Source organism: Chelonia mydas, chromosome 1 (genome assembly GCF_015237465.2).
Source record: "Chelonia mydas isolate rCheMyd1 chromosome 1, rCheMyd1.pri.v2, whole genome shotgun sequence".
Taxonomy (NCBI): domain Eukaryota; kingdom Metazoa; phylum Chordata; order Testudines; family Cheloniidae; genus Chelonia; species Chelonia mydas.
In genome coordinates, this window is record NC_057849.1 from 164,185,485 (window position 1) to 164,212,957 (window position 27,473).

The 27,473-nt window shown below is 44.2% G+C and overlaps 1 protein-coding gene and 1 long non-coding RNA gene across 4 annotated transcripts; one reads left to right on the top strand and one right to left on the bottom strand.

Annotated features, from left to right (window-relative positions):
- Positions 1-1,816: 1,816 nt before the first annotated feature.
- On the bottom strand, positions 1,817-13,942 carry N6AMT1 (N-6 adenine-specific DNA methyltransferase 1). 2 transcript variants are annotated; one of them, XM_037905522.2, is made up of 6 exons: positions 13,409-13,942; positions 11,097-11,183; positions 9,795-9,885; positions 7,039-7,122; positions 5,067-5,208; positions 1,817-2,928 (listed from the first exon to the last, which is right to left on the bottom strand). In XM_037905522.2, the coding sequence occupies exons 1-6, from the start codon at positions 13,537-13,539 to the stop codon at positions 2,822-2,824; spliced, it is 642 nt and encodes a 213-aa protein (XP_037761450.1). In that variant the 5' UTR covers positions 13,540-13,942; the 3' UTR covers positions 1,817-2,821. The 2 variants fall into 2 exon arrangements, with proteins under 2 accessions (XP_037761450.1, XP_037761456.1); XM_037905528.2 differs by lacking the exon at positions 7,039-7,122 and having other exon boundaries at positions 13,409-13,667.
- LOC114022117 lies at positions 12,983-20,993 on the top strand. 2 transcript variants are annotated; one of them, XR_005226284.2, is made up of 4 exons: positions 12,983-13,458; positions 14,139-14,260; positions 18,014-18,108; positions 20,089-20,993. It is a non-coding gene; the product is annotated as an uncharacterized LOC114022117 (long non-coding RNA). The 2 variants fall into 2 exon arrangements; XR_006287969.1 differs by lacking the exon at positions 12,983-13,458 and having other exon boundaries at positions 13,968-14,260.
- The last annotated feature ends 6,480 nt before the right edge of the window (positions 20,994-27,473 follow it).

Below are 27,473 nucleotides of genomic sequence, written 5' to 3' on the forward strand. Positions count from 1 at the left end.
TTTTTGCCTCTGTCTTCACGAACAAGGTCAGCTCCCAGACTGCTGCGCTGGGCAACACAGCATGGGGAGTAGGTGGCCAGCCCTCTGTGGAGAAAGAAGTGGTTAGGGACTATTTAGAAAAGCTGGACGTGCACAAGTCCATGGGGCCGGACGCGTTGCATCCGAGAGTGCTAAAGGAATTGGCGGCTGTGATTGCAGAGCCATTGGCCATTATCTTTGAAAACTCATGGCGAACGGGGGAAGTCCCGGATGACTGGAAAAAGTCTAATGTAGTGCCAATCTTTAAAAAAGGGAAGAAGAAGGATCCTGGGAACTACAGGCCAGTCAGCCTCACCTCAGTCCCCGGAAAAATCATGGAGCAGGTCCTCAAAGAATCAATCCTGAAGCACTTACACGAGAGGAAAGTGATCAGGAACAGTCAGCATGGATTCACCAAGGGAAGGTCATGCCTGCCTAATCTAATCGCCTTCTATGATGAGATTACTGGTTCTGTGGATGAAGGGAAAGCAATGGATGTATTGTTTCTTGACTTTAGCAAAGCTTTTGACACGGTCTCCCACAGCATTCTTGTCAGCAAGTTAAAGAAGTATGGGCTTGATGAATGCACTATAAGGTGGGTAGAAAGTTGGCTAGATTGTCGGGCTCAACGGGTAGTGATCAATGGCTCCATGTCTAGTTGGCAGCCGGTATCAAGTGGAGTGCCCCAAGGGTCGGTCCTGGGGCCGGTTTTGTTCAATATCTTCATAAATGATCTGGAGGATGGTGTGGATTGCACTCTCAGCAAATTTGCAGATGATACTAAACTAGGAGGAGTGGTAGATATGCTGGAGGGCAGTGATAGGATACAGAGGGACCTAGACAAATTGGAGGATTGGGCCAAAAGAAATCTGATGAGGTTCAACTAGGATAAGTGCAGGGTCCTGCACTTAGGACGGAAGAACCCAATGCACCGCTACAGACTAGGGACCGAATGGCTAGGCAGCAGTTCTGCAGAAAAGGACCTAGGGGTGACAGTGGATGAGAAGCTGGATATGAGTCAACAGTGTGCCCTTGTTGCCAAGAAGGCCAATGGCATTTTGGGATGTATAAGTAGGGGCATAGCGAGCAGATCGAGGGACGTGATCGTTCCCCTCTATTCGACATTGGTGAGGCCTCATCTGGAGTACTGTGTCCAGTTTTGGGCCCCGCACTACAAGAAGGATGTGGATAAATTGGAGAGAGTCCAGCGAAGGGCAACAAAAATGATTAGGGGTCTGGAACACATGACTTATGAGGAGAGGCTGAGGGAACTGGGATTGTTTAGTCTGCGGAAGAGAAGAATGAGGGGGGATTTGATAGCTGCTTTCAACTACCTGAGAGGTGGTTCCAAAGAGGATGGTTCTAGACTATTCTCAGTGGTAGAAGAGGACAGGACAAGGAGTAATGGTCTCAAGTTGCAGTGAGGGAGGTTTAGGTTGGATATTAGGAAAAACTTTTTCACTAGGAGAGTAGTGAAGCACTGGAATGGGTTACCTACGGAGGTGGTGGAATCTCCTTCCTTTGAGGTTTTTAAGGTCAGGCTTCACAAAGCCCGGGCTGGGATGATTTAGTTGGGGATTGGTCCTGCTTTGAGCAGGGGGGTGGACTAGATGACCACCTGAGGTCCCTTCCAACCCTGATATTCTATTCGAACTAATGTATTATCATAATACATATATCTCATGCAATGTATTGTATTTTCCAATAAAACAAGTTATTTTTTTATATATTTGAATGATACAAAAGTAGGGTGAAAATCAGAAAAAAAATGAATAATACTTCTTGTAAAACCCAGGAATTTTTCAGTAAGAACCGGTTTAATCTGAAAACGAAGGGGCTTAAATATAGGGAGATAATCAGACCATATAAGTCTCCAGCCCATACATTTTATGGTGCATTAGTATAGGAATGGTATCATACCATAGTCATATATGGACCTGCTTCACAAAGAACTGTCACTTGTTAGTTTTCTGGGCTCTACTGAAAGTACCTTTTAACGAAGTCTTCTTTTTTATAGTCTAAAATTAGTCTCTACCCTAAAATAATTTTGTAAAATTGATTAAATTGAACGGAACTTTTTACAATGTTTATTAACCCATAGCATTTAGCTTAAAGACCCTGGATGACATATAACAGAACTCCATATTGGGTACATCTGTTGGAATAGTCATAGCGATAATACAGTAGCAAGATAAGATCAAGAGTTTTCCCGACTATGTGAGCAAAATTAGTTTCTATGCACTAGGCTTTTGGGGATTCTGCAACAAGTACAAAATGTAAGACTGAGGCCACTAACCTCAAGATCAGTGGCTTCTTAAGTATTAATTTAAACCAGCTATCTGTACAGAATAATTACCATAAGACAAGACAAAGTACTAAAGCAAGAACATGGTTTTGAGAACCCATAATGAACGACAAAGGTAGTTAAAAATATTAAATGCATGATCACATAAAAATATTCCAGTTATAAAACGAAATAAATACCAGTGAATTTCCACATTTTAAAGTGTGACTGCGAATTTTTAAAGTTTACATTTCAGCTACTGTTCCACTATGCTACATAGAAAACCAAGTCCAGAAACAACTTTGCCCTCACTGATTACAGATCACAGTGGGTTGACGGCCAGGTTAAGGGAACAACAATGAACATTTTGCTCAATTTTCCTGCACAGATCAGGAGACAGGATAATTTTTTCAAAATCTGTTGAGTTATAGTTTATAGTCACAAAATAGCCTAGCCATTGTAACGCCATTTGTGTTTAACTTTCAACATCTTCAGCAATGGAAGATTTAAGAGCAGTCATCAGGACTTGATGAATTTGAGAATTGTGAGAGTTTCTCTTCCTGCTTGTCTAGAAAGTACTCTAGTACCCCTTAAACCGTATTTCTTCATTGTTTCCAAAATTTCATCTGTAATTAAAAATGTACAGCATTACAGTTCAGTTTGTGTTAATCGCCACCTAAAAAGCCCATCCTGCCTTAAACTGATTTATTTGCTAAAAGCAAATTACAAAACAAAAGATTACATAGTCTCATAAAATATCCATCATGCTCCTTCAGGCGATTAGAACAATTTATTTAAAGTAGTCATCCAACAAAACCACATGAACTTGGCTTTCTACTGGAAATGTTGGATTTTAATGTCTTTGAAAAATATACTAAGTACGTAATTGTATTGGTAAATAAGTTTAAGATTAAAAAATGTGCTCAAAGTTTAAGTGCTTGTATGCTTTTAATATTCTGTATATTAACACAAAAGCCAGAAAGAATTAAGTGCAGTTATACTGAAACTGCAAATTAGTTAGAATCACAGTATAATGAATCAATATTCCTATCTTAACTAACTGCTTCAATTAAAAAAAAAAATTCACCACTATACTCAGGTTTCAAGTATTTAATAAAAAAGGGTTGGTGCTTGTTTTTTTTGTAAATTTCCAGCAGAGTACAACTGCAAGTCTGATATTTAAGCCCTGTCTGAAAATGTTCAAATGTGGGAGCGCCCTGGAGTAATTCCACACTTCAGTGTTAGTTTCACTTTAGCAGATGAAACCCTTATTTCCCATACTACTTGGGTCAGTGTTGTAATGGACAGTATTTTCTCCTGCATATACTAAGTAGTGGCTTGAACAAAGGTTTTATAAAGGCAGAAGCTTTGATAAAAGGATGTGTACAAAGCACACAAATTAATTTGAAAACCCTACAGTAAAACTTGCCAGAAAGGGTAGGATTCACAAGTGGGGCCGTCATGTAAAGTGTCTAAGCAGAAATTTAGAACCTTATACCCCTGCTCAGCTGCCACCTAACCTTGTAGGAGCCTAAAGTCCCTAGGCACCTCAGTGTTCACTGGTGAAGTCCCCAAGGTGCCTAAATTTCAGCCAGTGGGCACATGCTCAGCTGCCTCAGCCCTGAAACCACCAAGCAGCTTGGCACTTAACTCATGCCTAAGCCATAGCAGGATTCACAAAGAAAGCATTCCCCTTCACTTAGCTCACCTGCGGAGCACAATCCAGTACACATGCTCAGAGGCTGCCACAGAGCACATCTACTTGATTGGACCCTGCACAAGACACAGCTGAGGAAGAGGCAGTGCTGCCCCTCCCACACACTTTACTCCCAATAGTTACAGTACTCACACAGGATGTGGGAAACCAGGATTCAAATCCCCACTCTGCCTAATGTGGAGCAGAGATCTGAATGCGGGTTTCCCACATCAGTCCCCTAACTGTTGGGCAATGGGCTAGTCTGGGGTGGGTCTCTCTTAGTCTCTCCTGTCGAAGTTGTTCCACTTTGTATAAAATAGTTAACTATTCACTGAAAAAGAGAGAGCCTCTAAAGTCCAGTGGTTAGGGCACTCAGCTGGGAAGTGAGACCCATGTTCAAGTCCCTGCTCCCAATCCAACAGAGTGGGAATTTGAACCAGTGTCTCCAACATCCTGGGTGATACTCTAACCACTGGGCTATTGGGCATGCAAGGTTGCACTACGACCACCACCACGATATTTCTTCAAAAAGGGCTGACCTGGCTTGTGAACCCTCTCCTGGAGTTGGGTGCCTTACTATGAATTCCAAGTAGAGGGAGGTGCCTCCATCAAGGCCAGAGTTAGGCACATAACTCCTTTGCGAGACAGGGTTTAGGCCACACCCCCTCCTTGTCATTTCCTATTGGCTGGCTTAGCATGTTGACTTCTGTGAATCTTTTTAGGCACCTAAGTCTCCCAGTGCATTATATAGGGAACCTGACTTGGGATCATGAATACAACTTAGCAGAAGGGTGCCTAAAAGTTGGGTGCTGCAACGCTCAACCAAGTCCTCCCTGTGAATTTAGCCCAAAAAGTGTTTCCATACTAATAAATGTTATTAACCAAGTGTGACTTGCTACTGCCATGTACAGGCCATCTCATTTCTCTGAGATATTACTCAATTCAAGGTTTCCCATTCTTGCGTAATAGTGGCAATATCTGATTAGCTATAGCACCTTAGTCTTGTACTCATAGTTTTCATGTATGCATTAGTAATATATAGTTTAGCAAACAGAAGGATTTCATTACCTGGGTTGTTCTCTTTAATTGTAACTAAATAGAATAATCCTCCTGTTGAAAGCAGGTTTGGCACTAAAGGAAAAAGTCTATCCATTATCTCTCTGCCATTTTTGCCTCCAGCCCAGGCTGCCTCTATTCCATGGCTTTGTACCTAGGAGAAATTAAAGGAAGATTAATTTTTTTACTAATCGTTTACATATGACTATAGAGTGCTATATATGTTCATGACACTTGAGGAAGAGCATTACCACAGTCCCTATCCTAAGGAGCTTATTGAATTAAAACCATTTCAATCGTAAAATTGCTACATGGCAGTTTTGTTTATGCAGCATACAAGTCAAATTTCAGACTTATCCTCCAAATAGATGAGCTCTGTTTGGATTTAAAGGTCTTTGTTGACGCTGTTTGGAAATAGACACGTTTTGTAACATTCAAAGCATATACTTTCCTCTAGATGCATATGGAAAGTATTTGCATAAATTCCACCAAGGATATGTCTACGCTGCAATAAAACACTTGCGGCTGACTTGGGCTCTGGGGGTTCAGGATGCAGGGCTATAAAACTGCAGTGTAGATGTTTGGATTGGAGCAGGAGCCTGGACTCTCGGAACTCCTCCTTCACGGTTTTATACACTCCAGTTTACAGCCCTGCAGTTTGAGCCCCACGACCCAAGTCAGCTGACATGGGCCACCTGTGGATGTTTTATTGCAGTATAGACATGCCTCAAGAGTCCTGAAGAATACAAATGAAAGGCGAAAATTAGAGCAGTCCAGAAAAAGGAATTTCTGTCCCATAGAAAACGCTGAGGTTTTGGAAAAATGTAGTCCCAATTTTGGACAAAAAAGTAAATAGCTCAAGATTTTTCACAAGCCAGAAATTCTGAAAGATTCCATTTTGGAAGAACTAAAACAGAATTTTTCAGCTTGTCAACTGCCCATCTGGATGGCTCTCGTCAATTTCTGTTTCTCCCTGCAGGCATAAAGAGCCTTTGGGTAGGCTGCCATGGGAGGTGAGAGCCAAGACACTCATCCCTGAAAATTCTGTTTTTGTGAAGAAGGCATTTTCCACCAGAAAATCATTCCAATGGAAAATATCTGACAGATCGAAATGAAAATCTCTTAGGGCTTGTCTACATGCAGCTAATCAGGAAAGTTAAGGCAAATCAACTAAAGGTGTAAAGTCAATGCACTTAAATTAAAGCATGGTTAAACCTCCATGTGGATCTTATTCAGGAATGAAGTGGAATTAGTTCGTTGTAACTTTGTCTACATTAGCAATTTATGTCAGTATAACTATGTCACTCAAGGGGCATGGAAAATCCACACACCTGAGTGATGCAGTTATAGTGACCTAAGCCCCGGGACAGACAGCGCTATGTCAATGGGAGTGCTACCGCCTCTCAGGAGATGGAGTACCTACGCTAAAGGGAGAAGCCCTCCCATTGGTGTAGGTAGGATCTTCACTATAGCGCTACAAGTGCGCCTGCATCAGTGCAGCTACCCCGCTGCAGTATTTTAAGTGTAGACAAGCCCTTAATCAAAGTTAGAGAACTAAAGCCACTTTACTCCTGAATAAGAGCACTGACCTGGGGGATTAAGCATGCTTTAATTTATGCGCCCTGACTTCACACCTTTAGTGATTCCTAAGTATCCCTGTGTAGACATGGATTTACTGAATTCCACCTGCAAGGATGGAGCAATATTTTGTGGAACAGTGGTCACTAGTGTCCTTTAGCTCTTATGCAGAAAGTGCAGTAAGGTGAGTGATTCATATTTACTGCAAACAGTTCTGTTATCACCACTGGCTCCACATGACCCCTCACTACTTTTTCAAAGCACTGCAATTCAGGACACAGTAGTCTGACAACTAGAGATTACAAACCAATTTATCATATCATAAACGAGTAATTTTTCATATCCACTGAGCTGCAGAAGTTTTTTTTTTTGTAATTGCATCTCCTCAAATCTCAGTGATCCCTACCTCTTCAGAAGGGGTTACCACATATGGTGGATTAAACAGTAGGAGATCAACTTTCCCACTTAATCTTGGTAACAATCCTGTGACCTAGAGATGAAAGCGAGGTAGGAAACAAGTTAGTTATACTTAGGCAGTTCTTTTATTAGCTACATTTTTTATTTATGGCAGGAACACACATTTCTCATTATACAGTATGTATTGTGAGACTGCAGATTTGTCATATATGGGACTAAAATGAGAGAGTAAGCTTTGAATATAATCAATCATTATCAAGACAAGAAGAAAATTAATAGGTTTACGAACAGTTATACACTACTGAGATATAGAAAGAGTCCTGTACTTAGCTATGGAAACCTGACTTACTTCAAACGACTTAAGCCAAAGCAGACTGTTAATTAAGATACTTCTTTCTTATTTTCTGTATGACAGGAGTACAAGGGAAGTATTTTGAAAAACACAAATCTGCGCAATTTCCCACAAATTTAGCCAGCGAAGCAAAAGGTGACCATGTTGCCACAATCTATTTTTCTTATCTTTTTAGTTACCAAAACCAAAAGTCAATAATGGACAATATGAAAAAGTAAATTTCAAGGACCCTTACTAAGCAAAATGTTTTAAATACATGCTAATTACAGGTGCTTTATTTAGTAGATAACAATAAAAATGACCTGGTTGTGAGATAATAATCCATTTCACATGTGGTTAAATTACAAGGTTGAGTAATTTATCTCAATAAGAGAACTAGATAATTTCTCTATAAAATCAAGCATTCCTTCTTCTAGGATGACTATACTACAAGTGATTCCTCATAGGAAGGGTTGGATTATTTCATATTTTTATAAATCAAAATAAATAGAGTTGGGACCACTCGTATTTCACCTTCCATTCATAGCAATGCATTAAATTGTCCTCTTTAGTTCTGAATAGCTCAGCCCCTATTCCTGGTCCAACAACACTAAACCTGTCTTTCAACGTGCAAGGGCAGCCCACAGAATGGGACAAGTAAAAATATAAATTTATTGTATGATGACATACACAACAGGGTCCCAAAACATGAACTAGAGATACAGAATAGTAAGAGGATGAAAGAAAAACCTATACTAATTAAAAGAGCTTGCTTACAGATTCATATCCATCCCTGTTCAGAAGTGATTAAAAGTTTATCATCTGTTAGCTGTTCATCAACTACTTTATACAGCCCTCTGTGTGTAGTCTAATTCCCAAATGAAGAAGGGTTCATTTGCCAATAATTAGAATTAGCTGAATCTGTCATCTTTCATTAAATTCTCAAGATTTTTTACAAGTTAAAAGAGCTCACTGAGGAAAACGTGAAACTTAGTTTCCCATAATGCACTGCTTGGAAGGTTGTTGTTTTTGTTCTTTTAAATCATTAGCAAATAGAATTTATAACAAAAAAAGATTTAGACTTGTGCATTGGCAGAGCATTACTGTCATGGGTACAACATTAATAAGAAAGCTCCAGGTGTTAACAGTTTCAAATCCATTCCCTGATTATGTAGTATTTGCTCTACATTTGTATTGATTTAGAGTCTCATTTGAAGTACATTTTCTTTTCAGATTGAGTTTGGTCCTTTATCAGCTGTTTTTGTCCCTCCCTTTTCATCAGCCTTTCTATTTGGGTTTTCTGCACCAATTTTTGAGGGAACAATGGGCGTTGTGATCAGTTTTTACTCAGTTTTCTGTAAGCTTGCAACTGTGTCCAAGCTACTGCCATCCACCAGAGTGCTTTACAATTTAATAAAACAAATACTTATATATTGTGGCATACAAGACTGTTGTACCTTACTAACATATGGCAGTGAATACCATCTGAGTGCACCGGGTTCTTTGTCTGTCTGGCTGGAAGGGTTGTTGCCCTTATTTGGGCCCCCTCTGCAAGTGGGTGGCAGAGGGGAGAGGAAGGGGAAAATTTACCTGGACAGACCAGGGAAGAACAGGAAGTGGCTGGACCAGGTTAGAAGGGGGACACTGTCCTTTCATGTGCCTAGAGGCAACTATACCATGAACAGTTCCAGAGAAACATACTTTCACTGTGATCAGGCTGGCAACACCCACCCTCCTAGTGATGGGATCCGAGTAGGACTTGGTTTCTTCATGATCTGCTGTGAGCATGATGCTACTCAACTTCTTCTGGAGCTGCAAAGGAATTTTCTCCTCACCACCAGATTGGACAAGGTGATTTTTCCATCTTCTCCACAGCAGATAAGGGACCCAGTGGGGTAGGCGAGGAGGTTAAGTCAAAATGTCATCACTTAATAACAAACGTGTCCAGTGTTCGTTACAGATACGGTTCTCAGATTAAATAGATTTGGAAGTAGATTTAGAGGAAAGCATCCCTTAAGGTAGCTGGGCAAGGGAGGTTGGGGCTCCTAACATGAGGTACAGTGGGGAACCAATCCCTTCCCTGCTGTCCAGCCCCCTTAACGCCTCATACGAGGGGAGGGTAGTGGGGTTGCAGCAACAGGCTGGCTAGGACCAGGTTGAGAATGGGGGAGGGCTGACAGCAGCCCTCCCGAGTAGGTGGAAATAATGATGACCTGCTGTACAATTTATTGTTGGGTAGTCCCAGATATGTTAAGTGAATAAAACTGTGGCCTGATTAAAACACATCCATTGCCCCTTGTCTTTCTTTCAGCGTGAAGGGACAGTATCTGAATGGTTACAAGCAAGCCTCCCACAGTACATCGTAAGAACTGCAAAACTATTAGAAGGTCCAGTTATAGGAATTTGTATCTTACCAAATCAGTAATTACTGGGTGAATGTGAACTTTGTTAAGTACAGCTGTCTCCAAGGTACAAAAAGCTGCTATAGGGTTGATATCTGTACATCTGAAAGCAAAACATTAATATCACATCAACATGACAAGATATAACTAAAAAATTAACGTAAGAACGTGAATGCTATTATGTGATGTGACCTCAAGCCTTGTGTGTAAATGAATGTGATTCCCCTGCTCACGCACACGTACTCACACTAGCTCCCATCCAGTTAGCAGAAGTATAAATAGCAGCATAACTGTGGTAGCAGCAGCAGAGTTCTGGCTGAGCCATGCTGAGTACAGACCCACTATTTTCACCCCATCCTATAGTGTAGACATAGCCTTACTGAATAATCATCATCTAAGCTTTGAAAAGAACATACAATTCTTGTTGCTCGTACTGTGGCTCTTCACATATGAAATTTCATACAATAACACTATGCTAAGACAACATTAAGGTTGCCTAAGTACTCAAAAGTCAAGGAAATGTTAAAGTTAAGATTGCATGCTCAGACATAACTATAACTTTGTCCTCATCTGCGGATGCATTACAATTGTCTTGAATTAAATTATGACATACTATTTCTCAAGCAATACAACATACTACAATATCAACGTTTTCTCCATTTTGTGCTCAGATAACTCATAAAAGGGCAAGAGAATTTTACCAGACTTTCAAACAAAATTTGGGCTGAGAACAGACATTAGAAATTCAGCCTAAAATGATTGTGTCTGTGAAAACAAGTGTTTATAATGAGACTGCCTTTCTAACTATGGCACTGCACAATAGGTACTCAGTGAGGCCCAGCCCTGCAAACGCTTGAGCATTTGCTTAATGTTACACATGTGAGTATTCCCACTGAGCTCAACAGAACAACTCATATGAGTAAAGTTAGACAAGTGTTTGCAGGATCAAGTTCTGAGTAAACATGGTAGAGACAACATGACTACAGATGGAGCTCAAGCTGGGAAGAAGGAATTTCAGAACTCTAGTCCTGGCTCTACTACTAAACCAATAGGTGGTCTTGAGCAAGTAATTTAGGGCCAGATTTTCAAAGCTATTTAGGTGTCTAAACTCTCACTGAAATCAATGGGGGGATAGGAATCTAAATGTCTTTAAAAATCCATTTGTAAAATGGAGATACTATTTCTCTACTGTTGGTTCTCTACGGTTGGTGACTGTAAAATATTTTGAAATGAAAAGCACTATATATCATAAGAGCTAAGTATTCTTATATTATTAGCTGCAACAATCTAAAAAATTGGTATTATAATACTTACATGTACAACGCACTGGGTCCAACAATGGAAGCCAGAAATGCTGAAACCACACCCGATCCAGATCCTACTTCAAGGGAGATCTCAACTCTAAATTTAAATAAAAATAATCAGTGCAAAGTAATTAAAATACCCGCTTCACAAGAGTATCTAGGATGGACATATGCAGGCCTGGATCAGGTAATGCTGTCAAACCTGCAGCCACTGGAGACCGCACTAATAACGAAATTTACTGGTTATACTGCCCTCAAGCTCAAGATGAGTGGTGTGCCATATGATCTGCTTTGCGCTGACTGACAGCTCTCCAGTGATAACTTGTGTCCCTTGGGGAATCAAGATATTTCCTACTTATCAGAGGGAAGGAAACCTACAGTGTGCCCCAGCGAGGGCTGTGATAACAGGAAACATCCATTGACAACACAAAAACAACAGTTCTAGACACATCTCCACCTCCTCCACCAAGCAGCCAAGGCCTAAGAGTTTTGAGCAGGTCACAATGAAACCGGAATCCCACGGATATGTCTACCCAATGCACTTGGTGACAAACTTGCACTAGCAGGGCTCAAGTGAGCACTCTAAAAACAGCAGTGTGGATGTTGTGGTTCCTGTGGAGACTCAGGCTAGCCACCCAAGCTCAGATCAAGGGGATCAAGTGGGCTTGAGAGCACAAGATGCTGCCTGAGGTGCAATGTCCATGCTATTTTTATTGCACTAGCTCAAGCTCCACTAGCCTGAGTCCAGAGGCTCGCTCCCAGCTGCAGTGTAGACATATCCGAGTGACTATTCTAACGGGTCCACATTTGAGCTGGCTCTGGACATGTATAAATAATAGAAATTTCAAGGCAAGCAACAAGATAATTTCACTGTATGGAGCCCATTCAAATTAAATTATATTTGCAATGCACTTTGAGATATTTTGAGTATGAAAAGGAGCAACACAGAACCAAGTCCTATCTGAATCTATATTCCAATAAATTAAAATCATTCCACTCCTCACAGAGTAAAATTGGTTTGGGGCACATCATTCCTGAAAAAACTGACCATCACGACAAGGACTAAGTTACCCAGTGATTTGAAACCTGGCAGATGTTTACATTATTTACTGAAACTACTTGGGAGCTATGAGTAGGATGACCACCCATCCCTAATTGAGTGGGACAGTCCCAAAATGTTAGTTTCAAGTGCCAGTGCCAGGCTAAACTACTCCAGGACTACATTTATCCTGGATTCCCTGTGGCATCACTCTGCACCTGCCCCCGGCTTATGGGCAGCACCAGCCTCTTTCCAGTGTGTGTGTGGCTCTCAAGTGGGCCTTAGCCCCCTCCACTCACCACTAGGCCCCACCCCCTGCTCCTCCTCTTTTCCCTGAGGCTCTGCCCCAGGGGAGGCCAGAAGCCAGAGCTGGCCAGGCTGTGGTAAGAGTCATCCTAGAAGCCCAGTCTGCTGTGGAGAGCCATGGACCCTCCATCAGCCCTTGGCAGTCACCTTGGGCGGGGGGGACAGGGACACAGGCCAGGGACTGCTCTTGGGTACCCCAGCCCCCACCAAAGACAGGTGGAGGGTCCAGGGCTCCCTGGGTGGCTCTTACCAGCACCAGGCTCTGGCCTGGCCAGGGGGTTCAGGGGCCCTGGAGGGGGCAGGGCTCTGGCAGGTGTCCCAGTTTTGCATTTTGAAAAGGGGGGGGTCACCCCAACTAGGACAATCGGAGCCTCTTCCTTTTCTTCCACTGCAGCACACCTAGCTGGGGACGAGCCGGGCGTCACGCCAGCTGTCCGCCGGTTGCCGCACGACTCTGCCGCAGCAGGGCAGCACTCACAGCGCCCGGGGTCCTTCTGGGTTCCCCACCCAGAGGCTCAGACCGCCCCGCCCCGCCCCGCCCCCCGCGCCCCGCCCAGCACGTGGGACGGTTCCCTGCCCGGGCACGCGCAGGGTGACGCCGATGACGCAGGCGCTGAGGGCGGCGCAGCCGAGGCGAATCCCGGCGCGAGAACTCGCAGGGCGAAGGCGAGGCTCTACTGAAGCCAGCGGGAGTTTTGTTGCCGCCCCCGCCAGGGCCGGGACTGTACCAACGGGCAACCACTGACAGCCAATAGGGGAGCCAACCAATAGCCCTGCCCACGCCCACGCCCAGACCACGCCCCTCAGCAGCTACCGCCCCGCCCCCGCTCCAGCCCCGCCTCCCTAGCAGCCGCTGCGCGGGCTGTCACCGGCACGTGCTCACGGCGCAGTCGACTCCTCCCACCCCACCAGCGGCTGCTCCCATTGGCTGCTGACCGGCCCCTCGCTGGTTCCTTCCCTCCCCCCCCAGCTCGCACCCCGCGTCTCTGATCTGGGCCGCGTCCCGCTCCAGCGCGTCCAGCAGCAGGTAGGTGTCCTCGGCCGGCTCGTACACCTCGCTAAAGGGCCCGTGCGGTCCCACGTGCTGGTGCCGCGGGGTGGGGATCATGGCCCAGCGCCGCCCCCTTCCTTCCGCGCGGGAGTGCGCATGTGCGGATTCTCCACCGACTCGCGCTGTCGTGAGGGGAGAGGGACGCAGATACGCAAACTGCCGCGCACGCGCGTAGCTGCCGCTGCCGTCACTACTGTGGCGAGGGCCAGCCTCGGCCCCGCCTCTTGTCCTCCAGGATCCCGGCGAATCAGCGGTCGAGTGAGGTTGTCTCGGGGCGAGCCCGCAGCGACGGATCCCGCCTTGCTCTCGTGGAATGCTCGGGCGCGCCTGCGCAGGGGCCCCCGGGACGGGCGGGGCGCTGGGCGCGGCGCCCGCAGCAGGGACTTGCCGTTAGCGTGTGCGGGCGGCGCGTCGCACGGGGACCTGCAGCGGAGACTCCGTTCACCCGGCCGGGCGGGTCACTGAGTGTCAGAGCAGAAATGCGGAATGTCTTCGGGCAAAATCCTCTCGAGCTTCCTTTTTCCGGCTCTCTTCCCCCCGCCTCCTGTCTGTGCTGCCCGGTGTCAGTCCCCTTTGGGTGGACAGATATAAAATCTGAACTGCGGGACCAGTGTAGGGCATTATTGGGATGTAACGTGGTACATCTGTTTCCCTAGACATCTCCTCCCCAAGAGCTGATCACAAAAGTGGCAGCTGCAGAACAATCCTGCATTGGTCGGGACACGATGGGCTGCTCTACTAGGTCTTATCTGTGTTGCTGTGAAAGAAGCTGTACAAGGTATATTGTTCTGACTTCAGATCTAGTCAAGAGATTTGACAGCGTGCTGAGAGCCAGGAGCTGGCTTGGCGCGCTGGTCACTTACGTGTTCGTTAGTCCCCTTCCTGATGGAGAAGTGAAATAGTTAATTACCTAATCAGACTGGGGCGCAGGAGCTAATTATTGGTTAGCTGAGAGGGTAGTTAAAAAGCATTGGAAGTACAGCAGGGAGAGGCTAAGACCTGATGTACGCTAGAAAATTAGGTTGACATAACTACGTTGCTCATGGGTGTGAAAAATCCACAGCCCTGAGCAGCGTAGTTAGCCTGAACTAAGTCCCCATGTAGGCAGCCCTAAGTGCATGGAACAATTCTTCCATTGACAGCTGATGGGAGAACTCCTCCTGTTGGCGTAGGTAGTGTCTACGCCGAAGCACTACAGTGGTGTAGCTGTGTCGCTGTAGTGTTTTAAGTGTCGACAAACCCTTAACAGAGCCCAGAGGAAGTAAGATCTCAGGGTGGTGAGAGCTCTCTATCTCCCTGCACAAAGGGTTGAAAAATAGGGAAAGCTGGAGATAGAATTGCTACATGGGATTGTGTTGGTGGAGGTAATATAAATAAAACTCACCGAAGTGCTAACAAACAAAGTGTCTAGAGCTTTTGTGTGGGACCTCAGAACAGCAGTAGAGCCTGCCCTGTTACAAGAATAATAATATTTGCTTGAAATGTTAACAGTATTAAAACTAAATGTGGCCTACTACCTTTACCAGTTCAGGCAAAGACTTTCTTGTCTAGCATATCACACCAGTGGTAACTATTGTACCATTTTTTAGCACGCTCAGTCAAGATTCTAGGTGCAGTTGTAGCTTTTCTTCCTATGCTGAGCATAAATGAACTGGCCATTTAAAAAAAAAAATGTGGAAAACACAAAAAGCCCATTTGGATTTAATCCTAACTCAGGATGATGATGACCTTACTGGCATATGGCACCCTGTCCCAAAGTAGGTAAGTTATATAGTTCCTATGCTCAGTTTTTTTGGGACCCGCTCAGGAATGAAAGCAATTAAAAGAAAAATATCAAGTAGAACACAACACTACTGTGTGTGTAATACAGTAATATTTTAAACAAATCCAGATGCTGCCAATATTGCAGACCAGTTCCAGTGCTATATCTTGCATTTAGGAGGCCAGGAAATCTTATGCTCCAGCAGTGGATCCTGCTAGCCTTTTTGAGCTTTGTCCAGCCCTTTCACAAAGGAATGTTTTTTCATGCTTTTTGGACATAGCCTGTGCTGTGAGACTGGGCACCAAAGTGATCTTCAGTTTATGAAAAAAGGTGGCTTTGCTTTCATAAGATGATTAGAGATGTGGTATGAAGAGGAGTGATGTTGCTTCTGGTGTCTGTAATAATAAATATTTCAAAACATCAGAATATGGAGTTAGGAAAATTACAGCCATGTATTCATTAGAATTGTACAGATTTCTACTGCCAGTGAGTATTCATCTTAAATTCTTATATTCGGGTTTGGCCAGATACATTTGAATTTAAATAATTGGGTCTTAGATGGTTATTTGAGGAAGAGTCAGTCTAAACATACGCAGCGGTTCTCATCTGTTTCCCTGTCCATCCCCAAGAGTTGATCACAAAAGTGGCACCAGCTGGTTGCATGCTCTCTACTTCTTCTATACTTTAATGCTGTACCTGTTCTCAAACAACCATCTCCACCATTAAGGAAACTTAAAAAAAACCAACAACCCAGCAGGAAGGGAAGCCTGGCAAGAGAGGAGCTGAGGAAGGTTCTAGGCTGCAACTCTGAAGAGAAAAGAGTTGATTTAGGGTGAATATTGTTATCTTTACTAAAGTAATAAAGTTCTTTGTTCAATATTAGAAGAAAATGGCTCAGTGATTTTTTTGCCATTGTCAGATGACAGCAGCCCTAGTCTCCAGTCAGGGGAAGCTAGTCTTAAAGGGAATGAGTTTGTGCAGAACTTAGGGGAAACTTCAAGGTAAAAAATCAGATAATACAGTATTTCGTGCAGCAGTAGAGCAAATAACTAATTTTACAGTTCATTCCCTGTACTGAAAAATAAAAAAAAAAATTGTTTCAGGTCAGATGGTTCATTTTGCCTGAAACAAAACATTTCATTTTATTTTCAAGGTTTCTTAAACATATTTAAATAAAATTGAAATAATTTTTTTAAAAGTTGTTTTGATTGAAAGATTAAAACATTTCATTTAGAAAATGTCAGAACAAAATATTTCAGTTCTTTCAGATTTTATTTTAGTGTTTGCAGTCAAAACAATTGGATCAATCCAACACATATTCACAAAATATTTTGGTCAATCCGAATCTGCATATTTAATTTAATTTAATTTAATTTATTTATTTATTTATTTGGCGAAAATAGTTCGGGACAAAAAATTTGGCCTGTCCTCCAGAACAAAAGAAAAATGAACAAACCAAAAATATGATCAGTAATGGTAAGGAGAAAGTAAATGAACTTTAGTTCCTCTGAAGTATTTGTATTTAATTTTGTAAGGTGCTTGACTAGCTGGAAGATAGTGATATAAAAGCCTAGATTAAGGAGAGGAAAAAGGTGATACACCTGAGCTGAAGAGGTAATGAATAGGTCTAAATATGAAAAGGGAGGTGACTTCAGAATTTTAGTTTTTATTTCTTATTGTGCTGTTTGAAAATATTAATGCTGTGACAAGCATCCCATTGACCATAGGTGGAGTCAAACTATCAACCAATATGAGAAGAAATTGTACAAAATGCAAAAATACTTCCAAATTATTTTCAAAGTAAAGTAGTTCACATCAAACAATAAATGACAGTTTTCACTGGGCAAGTTTCATTACTAGTAGTACCTCTGTAGACTTTAATATCTAGAAAGATTAAAGGAGGGACCTGCGAGTCTTCATTCACAGGTTGTGTTTCTGGTTCTGACCCTTAATACTGTGGAACCCTAGGACAAGTCACTTAACTCATCTTTAAAATGTGTATACTATTACTTACCTTCAGTGTGTGTTCTGAGGCTTAATTCATGTTTATAAAGTACACTGAGATCCTCAAATGGAAGATACAAGTGTAAAATTTTATATCTGTTGTATCCTTCTTGTGGGTTTAGAATCAACCAGTAATTTCATACAAGTATTTCCAGTAGCTAATCAGCCACTCACCTTGTGATATAGAGGACTCCTTCCATACCTAAAGAAGAATAAATTAGGTTTTTTTGGGCAGTTTGTGAAATAATGACTTTTGGATCATGACTCATTTAAAACATGTGACTATTATATTTATTGTGATATCCACTATGGGCCTTTGTTTCAGTTTTGGATAAACATTACATTATCTGATATTCAGTAGAATGCTAAAATTAGACATTTGCTACATCCCCATCAAATATTACCTTAGACAAAAGTTCATTTTATGTTTGTATGATTGTTTGTGGTAGAGCAGAGACACATTATCTCTTTTTGTAAGAGCAAAATTTTGACTTAAAGTGGTGATGCCAATGTTACTGTTTAGATTAGCTGGAAAAGAATACTGAAGACTGGCATCATGGCACTTTTGTTCTAGGGGCAGACAGTATCAGCTTCATAAATGGATGGGGAAGTTTTGCACCATAGGAACAACTACTTGTAATGCACATTAAATGTGTATTGAATTCCATTATTTCGGCAAAATAAAATCATGTAAGAGACTGAGAATTTTTCAGTCTGTCCATATTTGGGAAATAGATACTTTTGAATATTTTTGCATCTCTGCAGGTGGTCAGTGTTTGGAGTGCAATACAAGAAATGACCTCACCATGTTCAGCTGTACTAGATGTTATTTTTGGCTGCTCTACACGTCAAGAACTCTGGTTAATTATTATTGTTTTTTTAATACTTTCTGAGGCCTTCAGGCTAAATTTTATAAAACATTTATTTTTATTGCTTGCATAACTGCATAAAATGTTTTTCTTGGTAGAAGACTGCAGTGTTTTTGCCAAAACAGATTCTATTTCAATTTCTAGAAATTATTGAAAGTTGTTAATATTCCCATTTGAATGGTATCTTTGCCATTTTACTAAACTAGGCTTTATTGAGATTTTTTTTTTTTTTTTGACGGAAATTGTAACTTGCCTGTTTGCACTGATTAAGCTTTATGGCCCATCCTCTTTGGAGCTCAATGCAGTTAATTTAATCTACTGATACTTAATCCACAACTCTTTAGCTGCCTGTGGATTACAGGTCTTCATGAGGCTTCATGAGGCTCAGAAATTGTGCACATCTGAGTGGCACTCCACTCCTCTACTTAGATTTGGCAAATCAATTCACTGGAGGTCTGAGCAAACAGACCACCTGTGTTGAAATAGCTGAGATTTTCCTCCCTGTGGATGGGGTGAAAAGGAGCCATTGGGATTATCTCAGTATGTAAGAGTGGATCCACTTCCAAGTCAACTAGGAGAGGAGGAGAAAAAGGTGAATTCCCCCTCTATTCCACCATGAAAGGCTGGCTGATAGATTGATACTTTCCTTTACCCTTCCTCACTCCCCCACTGACTGATGAGAATGTTTGCTGTCATATTGTGATATGGTTTCAGTGTTCTGTGGCACAAGAGAAATTAATCACAGATCCAAATTTGATGAGCCAAGAGATTCTAAACTATTTGTAACGGAATCACTTCCCTCACCAGTGAAATACATTTAGTGGAAGGTGCAAGTATATAGAACATTTGAAAACTAGGCCATTTTTATACAGGAGTATATATATGGATTCATACAGGAGCATAACTCTGGATTTAGGATCCTGACTGTAGGATCCTAGATTTGAAAATGTTTTAAAGTACTTACAATGAGAAATATTTGATGGCCAAGTTTTTTTCATTAATGAAAGGGGCACTTTTGAACGTCATACTTGTCTGATTAGCGTTTCGAAAGTGGAATTTGCAGAAGCTTGTGACATCATTTCAGAGATGAAGCACTTAAGAATAAAAATGACTGATGCTTGTTTAGTACCTTTTCTTCAAAGATCCTGAAGTACATACTAAACTTTAGAAACTATTATATGCAAGGTATCATATCATGCATCCTTGAAATGCAGCCACCCCAGAAGAGAAGGCAAGAGACTTTTTTAAATATTATAGAGTCACACTATGCAATACTTCAGGAGAGAAAATGAATAATACCATAACCAACTGAACATAAAGGGAAATGTTTAGGTAGGTAGAATATAATTGCTTGAATTGGATTTAGGCCAAGACCCTGGGAGTAACCCTACTACTTGGAAAAATTGGTATGGGATTTTTAAGTTACAAGTAATCAAGACCTTGGTTTTACATTTCACCTGAAAAGACAGCACCTCCAGCAGCACCATGCCCATAAAATTGCATGGAAACTGTGAATGCTAAGTGAGAATATAGTCAATTTATCAACAAATTGCCTCCCAATCCTGTAAGAATATTGCAGCAAATATTTGGGGTAGCAGACACTCCAGCGTGTTCTTGAGGTTCAACAATGGCGCAAATGTGCTTAGTCCACCTTCATAACTGTTCAAACCCCTCCATTCAGCAATATGCAGTGAGGTGACCATTAGCAGAAATATATTTCTGGCATAGATTGCCAGATCTTCTCCACAGGGCTGGAAAGCCACCTCTCTTTTCCATTCTGATACCTTGAAAACTGCTATGTTCTCCAAATGTTGGCTAGTCCTTAAAGAAAAAATTGCAAACTGGTAATAGCGCCTTGATGGAACTGCCACCTCCCTCCCCATACCCTGCATAAGACACTATGAAAATTTTACATTTAAAAAAACTTCAGTACATGTATCTTACCATTAGTAGCCTCTGCTCTTTCCTCAGGGGCTGCAAAAGTTGTCTGAGAACCAAGGGTAGTCTTAACCGTCACATTCCTGAAATGCTGAAAATTATCAAAATTGTGGCCTTCTACAGCAAATTTATGTTATATGAGAGGATTTCTTGGTTTCTTCCAAAGGAAAAACAACATATACTTTCTTTGAATTGGCAGTACCTTTGACTCCTGAGAGGGAAACCATTCTGCTGGGAGGGCAAGGGCAGCACTGCAGAGACAGACAGAGAAGGCCGCCATAGGACCTGCTCATTGGCATGAACAGGAGGAATCAGGAGCAGTTTGAGTTCCTCAGGCATAGAAGGATCAGGCTCTTCAGCAGGAAGAAACACTGATGAACTGGTTCCTGGAGCAGGAGGTGTGCTTAGGGAATCAGACATTCCCATAGGGAAAAGGAGCATTTCCTGATGCTCATAGAACTGGTAGCTGAACAATTTCGGAGTCTGTTTGCTGTCATGGTCACAGCACCTCTCTGTGAACCAGCCCTAACTCCTCCTCCTCCGACTGCCACCCGGGGTGCTGGTGAGGCAGAGGACCCAAGCCTCCTGAGAATGGAAGGAGCCTGTAGGACTCCGAGGACCACACCCTCTGCTAGCAGCCAAAACTCCTCACAGCAGGACCCCACCGAGCATCCAAGTGAGGAACGATGAGCCTGTGGGAATCCCTGAAACCACCGAGTGCCTGCCCCCCAGATTACACACACAAAATGTCCCCAAGAGCAGTTTTCCACAGTCATTCCCCCCTTTTTTAGGTGGTGGGGGAGGGCATGCAAATACATAAATATTTGATCGTTTTTTACAAATTCAGTCCCGTTACATTTTGTTGCTTTACTCCTTTTAAAAATATTTCAACTACATGTTTCATATACTACTTATAATAAATGTCATCATTTCCTTGACTTCTGCGTGGACCCTCCTTGCTAAGTATGATGAATGTAAGATGTTTTCAGGTTTGGAATTGGGCTCCATGATTCATGGGAGGGATGGGGAAGGTGCATTGTTACGTGCTTAGAAAAATCACTGATAGTTTTAAAAGCAGAACTCACAACACAGAAAATGGGTAGATAAGCATCTTTATGGCTTGGTTCATATACAGAACAATGAAACAATTAAACTAACAATACAGGTATCTGCCACTACCCGGTCATTAAACAGCCCCTTCTGGCCTCCCCAAACCTTGACCAGTTACAACCTTGGGGTTAGTGCTCCATAATAGCTACTAAGTGAAGTTAGCATCAACAATGAATGGTGGGGGGAAAAAAAGGGGGTGAACCCCCCCTTTCAAACCAAATATAGATAAGGTCATTAATAGAGACTGAGAGTTACTGAGAACAGAGGTTGGTAAACCAATGTGAATGCTTAAGATAAAAGCACTGCACAATGTCCACATTGCAACTCAGTCCTACCCTCCACAGCACCAAACCAACCCCTAAATTGTTAACCCAGTGGAAATGCCTTGTTATAATTGTCTGTAATGGGTGAATAGTCATAGGAATGAATGGGTAATGACCATCAGCTACAAGGAACCAAAGTCCTCACAAAGGTATGTAGCCCCACAAGTATGTGCCAATGTTTCCTTGTGCTTTTCTAGCAGCTGCACAGGATGTGAAGGTGTCCCTCGGCACAGGAAGATATCACCGTCTGCGTCCCTGCTGTGCCAAGATGTGTGCACATATGACATGCCTGATTTCCTTTGCCTCCTGGGAACCAGGATCAGTGTGCATGTGGGTGGGATCTGGCTTCCTGTATGCAGTTTGTAAACCAGACATGTCCTGTGACCGCTCTGGACAGAAGTACTCCTCTTTATTCTCTCAAATGTTATGCAGTGCATGGCAGGTGACAATTATGCAAATAGCGTTGGCCTCATTGGCATCCAGATGGGTGCGTAGGCAGCACCAACAAGATTTCAGCCTGCCAAACACGCAATCTATGATCATTCTCCAACTGCTGAGTTTATAATTGAATTCCCTTTTTTCGGGGCCATTGATGGGGTATAGTTTCATGAGCCAAGTTAGGAGTGGGTATGCGATGTCCCCCAAAATAACTGTTGGCACAGACATATCATAGAGAAACACATCATTTCTTGGGAATGAAGTCCTTTCTCCCCGCTTCAAGTACAATCCAGATCTCCTCAGCACCCTGGTGTCATGAACCTTTGCAGTGTTTCCCACCTTTGTATTAGTGAAACTGCCTGTGTGGATCACTGAGCTTTAAAGAACAAGTGAATAGTAACCTTTTTGGTTCTTATACTCACTCACCCCTTTTGGTGGGCAAATATTGGGATGTGGGTGCTATCAATGCCCCAGTTTGGTAAACTCATCCTCTTAAATCCAGCTAGTATATCTGGAACTTTGCTTATGGCAACCACCTGTGGATAGATCAGTGTTAATTGCCATGCAAACCTACACAACCATGACCCCAACAATGGAGTTTCCAACCCTGAAGTGGTTTGCAATTGACCGATAGCTGTCTGATGTTGCCAGCTTCCACAGGCCAATAGCCGCCTGTTTCTACCCCAATATGGCTTCCCTGAATCAAGTTCTGGCAGAGTGGTGAAAGGTGTAGTGCAGGCTCATTACACAGTTCCATGAAGGTCTGTTTTGTAATTCAGAAGTCTTGAAGCCACTGCTGGTCATCCTAGCTTTCCAGAATAATATGATCCCACCACACCATGCTGGTTCTCTTGGACCAGAAGTGACTGTCCACTTATTGGTATACTGTGTCAATACCGACATTCACCATATCTGCTCCACAGGACCCAAAAGGATTGTCATTCATTTTCTCAGTGAGCCATCTCCATCACGTCAGAAAGTTCTGCCCAGATTTCCTCCTGCATCTTGCCAATCCCCTACTCCACTGCGTAAACATTTGTCCCGCAATAAGAAGTAGAAGCAGAACCAGATCATCATCCAGTTGTTTCCACCAGTTTTGGCAGGAAGGTAACATGCAGGGCTTGATTTTTCCGGAGACTGAGGTGAGGCTGACTGGCCTGTAGTTCCCAAGATCCTCCTTCTTCCCTTTTTTAAAGATGGGCACTACATTAGCCTTTTCCAGTCGTCCGGGACTTCCCCCGATCGCCATGAGTTTTCAAAGATAATGGCCAATGGCTCTGCAATCACAGCCGCCAACTCCTTTAGCACTCTCGGATGCAACGCATCCACCCCATGGACTTGTGCACGTCCAGCTTTTCTAAATAGTCCCTAACCACTTCTTTCTCCACAGAGGGCTGGCCACCTAATCCCCATGCTGTGTTGCCCACCGCCCGCCCCTCGCTCATTTTTACCAGGCTGAGGGCAAGGGGTTGGGGTGTGGAACGGGGTGAGGGCTCCGGCTGGAAGTGTGAACTCTGGGGTGGGGCCGGGGATGAGGAATGTGGGGTGCAGGAGGGAGCTCTAGCTGGGGGGTGGGCCAGGTGTTCGACGTGTGGGAGAGGGCTTTGGGCTGGGGCCAGGGGTTGGGATGCAGGAGAGGATGAGGGCTCTGGCTGGGGGTACAGGGTTTGGTGTGGGGCCAGAAATGAGGGGTTCAGAGTGTGGGAAGGGGCTCTGGTCTGGGGCAGGGAGTTAGGGTGTGGGGGGGTGACAGCTCCAGCTGGAGATGCGGACTCTGGGGTCGGGCTGTAGGAGGGGGCTCTGGGCCAGGGATGAGGGGTTTGGCGTGCAGGAGGGGGTGTAGGCTCTGGGAGGGAGTTTGTGTGCAGGAGGGGGCTCAGGGCTGGGACAGATGGTTGGGGTGCGGGAGATGGTTGAGGTGTGGGCTCCGGGCGGCGCTTACCTTATGTGGCTCCCAGAAGTGGCCTGGGAGTATGAGCTCTGGAGTGGGGCCGGGATGGGAGGCTTGGGGTACAGGAGAGGGCGCTGGGCTGGGGAAAGGAATTGGAGTATGGGCTCTGGGCTGGGGGTTGTGGGCTCTGAGTGGGGCCAGAAATGAGGTGTTTGGGGCGTAGGAGGGGTCTCCAGGCTGAGGCCAAGGGGTTCAGAGTGCAGGAGGGGGTGTGGACTCCGGCTGGGGGTGCAGGCTCTGGGGTGAGGCCAGGGATGAGGGGTTTGGGGTGCAGGAGGGGGGTCAGGGCTGGGGCAGGGTGTTGTGGTGTTGGGGGGGGGTGTGGGCTCTGGGAGGGAGTTTGGGTCTGGGAGGGGACTCCGGGCTGGGATAGGGGGTTGGGGTGCAGGAGGGGGCTCAGGCAGAGGGTTGGGGTGTGGGGTTCCAGCGGCACTTACTGCAGCTCCCAGGAAGCAGCCACTAGGTCCCTGCAGCCCCTAGGTGCATGGGCAGCCAGGGAGGCTCCACATGCTGCTCTCACGTCAACAGGCACCGCCCTCGCAGCTCCCGTTTGTCGCGGTTCCTGGCCAATGGGAGCTGGAGCAGGCACTTGGGGTGAGGCCAGCTCTCGGAGCCTTCATTGCCACCCATGCGCCTAGAGGCCACAAGGACCTCACGGCCACTTCTGGGAGCTGTGTGGAGCTAGGGCAGGCAGTGAGCCTGCCTTAGTCCCGGGCCCCCGTTGCACTGCCGACTGGACTTTTAATGGCCCAGTCAACGGTGCCAACCAGAGTCGCCAGGGTCCCTTTTCGACCAATCATACCGTTCGAAAACCGAACGCCTGACAACTCTACTAACAGTATTAAAATATCTCAGTGGAATATTTCCTGAAAACATTCTGGTTTTATCCATTCTGAAACACAAGGCACTGAGCACTATTTCCGAAAATTAAGTACTGATGGAAAAGCTAATAATAGAAGAGGCAGTGTGTTTTAAATTAATGCTATTATTCCACTTTCCTGCCACGCCGCTCTGGAAGGACTTAGGGGTTTATCCTCAATATGTTTTCCAATCCATCAGGGAGTTTGAGACAAATCTGTTCTCTAAAATAATCGGATTATCACAGTCTTGCTCCTAAAAGGATTTAGAAGGTCTGTTTATTTGCAGAAATTGTCCACGTACCAAGCTTCTGTCATGTTTATTGAGATATTATGAGTAAATAGGAAAAGCTCGTGGTCTGAATTTCACCTTACTCAGTGGGAACCTTTCACTAACACACAAGAATTTGTGAGCACTCTTTCAGGATATGACGTGTAGTACGCTGAGAGCAGCTGTAGTTTAATGGTTTAATTGAAAGAACTGAAGCAGAGGTCATACTGCAATGGCTGTGTTTTTTCTAATACTGCAGTACGGATTAAAAATAGAATTTGACTTGTAAAGAAAGCTATAATAATTAGAACTTTAAGAGGGGCTTACCATGACAGTAAAAGTATGTTATGGTTGCGACTAAGGCTGGTCTACACTATGAGGTTAGGTCGAATTTAGCTGTGTTAGGTCGATTTTATAAGCAATGCGGCTACACAACCAACCCCGTTCCGCCGACCTAAAGGGCTCTTAAAATTGACTGCTATACTCCTCCTCCGCAACGAGGGGAGTAGCGCTAAAATCGACCTTCTTGGGTCGAATTTGGGGTAGTGCAGATGCAGGGTTATGCAATTCGACGGTATTGGCCTCCGGGAGCTATCCCAGAGTGCTCCAATGTGACTGCTCTGGACAGCACTTTCAACTCCGATGCACTAGCCAGGCACACAGGAAAAGCCCCGGGAACTTTTGAATTTAATTTCTAGTTTGGTCAGCATGGCGAGCTCAGCAGAACAGGTCCCAGAATCGCAAATGAGCTCCAACATGGAGCAAACGGGAGACACTGGATCTGATTGCTGTATGGGGAGAAGAATCTGTGCAGGCAGAACTCCAATCCAGCAGAAGAAATGCTGATATATATGCCAAAATTGCATGGGGCATGGTGGAGAGAGGCTACAGCAGGGACACACAGCAGTGCTACGTGAAAGTTAAGGAGCTCAGGCAAGCCTACCACAAGACAAAGGAGGCAAAGAGTCACTCCTGGTCACAGCCCCATACATGCCGCTTCTATGATCAGCTGCATGCCATTCTAGGGCTATGATCAGCTGGGCACCTGCAAGGGGGAGTCTTACGCAACGTGGAAGAGGATTTTGTGGATGAGGAAGAGGAGGAGGAGAATGCGCAGCAGGCAAGCGGAGAATCCGTTCTCCCTGGCAGCCAGGACCTTTTCATCACTCTGGAGCCAATAATCTCTCAGGGCAAATTGTTCCTGGACCCTGAAGGTGGAGAAGGCACCTCTGGTGAGTGAACTTTTGTAACTACACTACAGGTGTTAAAAGCAATTGTGTTTAATGTTTGATTTGCCCTGAAGAATTGGGATGCATTTGCGGCCAGTACAGCTACAGGAAAAGTCTGTTAACGTGTCTGGGGATGGAGTGGGAATCCTCCAGGGACATCTCCGTGAAGCTCTCCTAGAGGTACTCTGAAAGCCTTTGCAGAAGGTTTCTGAGGAGGGCTTCCTTATTTCGTCCTCCATGGTAGCACACTTTACCACACCAAGCCAGTAACAAGTAGTCTGGAATCATTGCAGCACAAAGCATGGCAGCAAATGGTCCTGGGTTTTGGTCGCATTCATGCAACATTCGGTCTTTATCTTTCTGTGTCAGCTTCAGGAGAGTGATATCATTTATGGTCACCTGGTTGGAATAGGGGAATTTTAGTAAGGGAACAGTAAAAGGATCCCATTCATGCTGGGCTGTTTGCGCTTGGCTAACAGGGATCATCCTGGAGAATAGCCACACGGTAGGTGGAGTGTGTTCTGCACATTTACTCCAAAACCGCAGCCCCTCCTTTTAAATGGCAAACCCAACTGGCATTGCTTACTATGGGAAATGAGGGTGCTGCAGTTTGAAACCATTCCCACATGTTATGAAGGCGGAAGACGCCAACCCCGTGTACCCTTTGGTTTACCATGGCTGCCTGGAAACTGAATTCTGTTGCCCAGCCGTGTGTGATGTGTCACCATTCCGGCAGGTGCTCAATATAAAAGGCAAAATGTGACCTTGTACCTAAAGCACATGTGCTGTCTACTATGAATTGCTTGATTCACTGTGAAAGAGTCTCCCTTTTGTTCTCAGAAATGTATCTTCTTAAATTGTACTCTCCCTTTTTATCCCAAATGTTTCTATGCTCCCCGTATCAACTCCGTCCCTGAGGTTATCGCAGATTAGAAGGCGAAAAAAAAAACGCACTTGCAATGACATGTTTTCAGAGCTCATGCAGTCCTCCTGCACTGATAGGGCACAGCTGAATGCATGGAAGCATTCGGTGGCAGAGGCCAGGAAAGCAAACAGTGAGTGTGATCAGAACACACAGGAGGAGATGCTGAGGCTAATGGGGGAGCAAACGGACATGATGAGGCATCTGGTGGAGCTGCAGGAAAGGCAACTAGAGCACAGACCCCCGCTGCATCCATTGTATAACTGCCTGACCTCCTCACCAAGTTCCATATCCTCCTCTCCCAGATGCCCAACAAC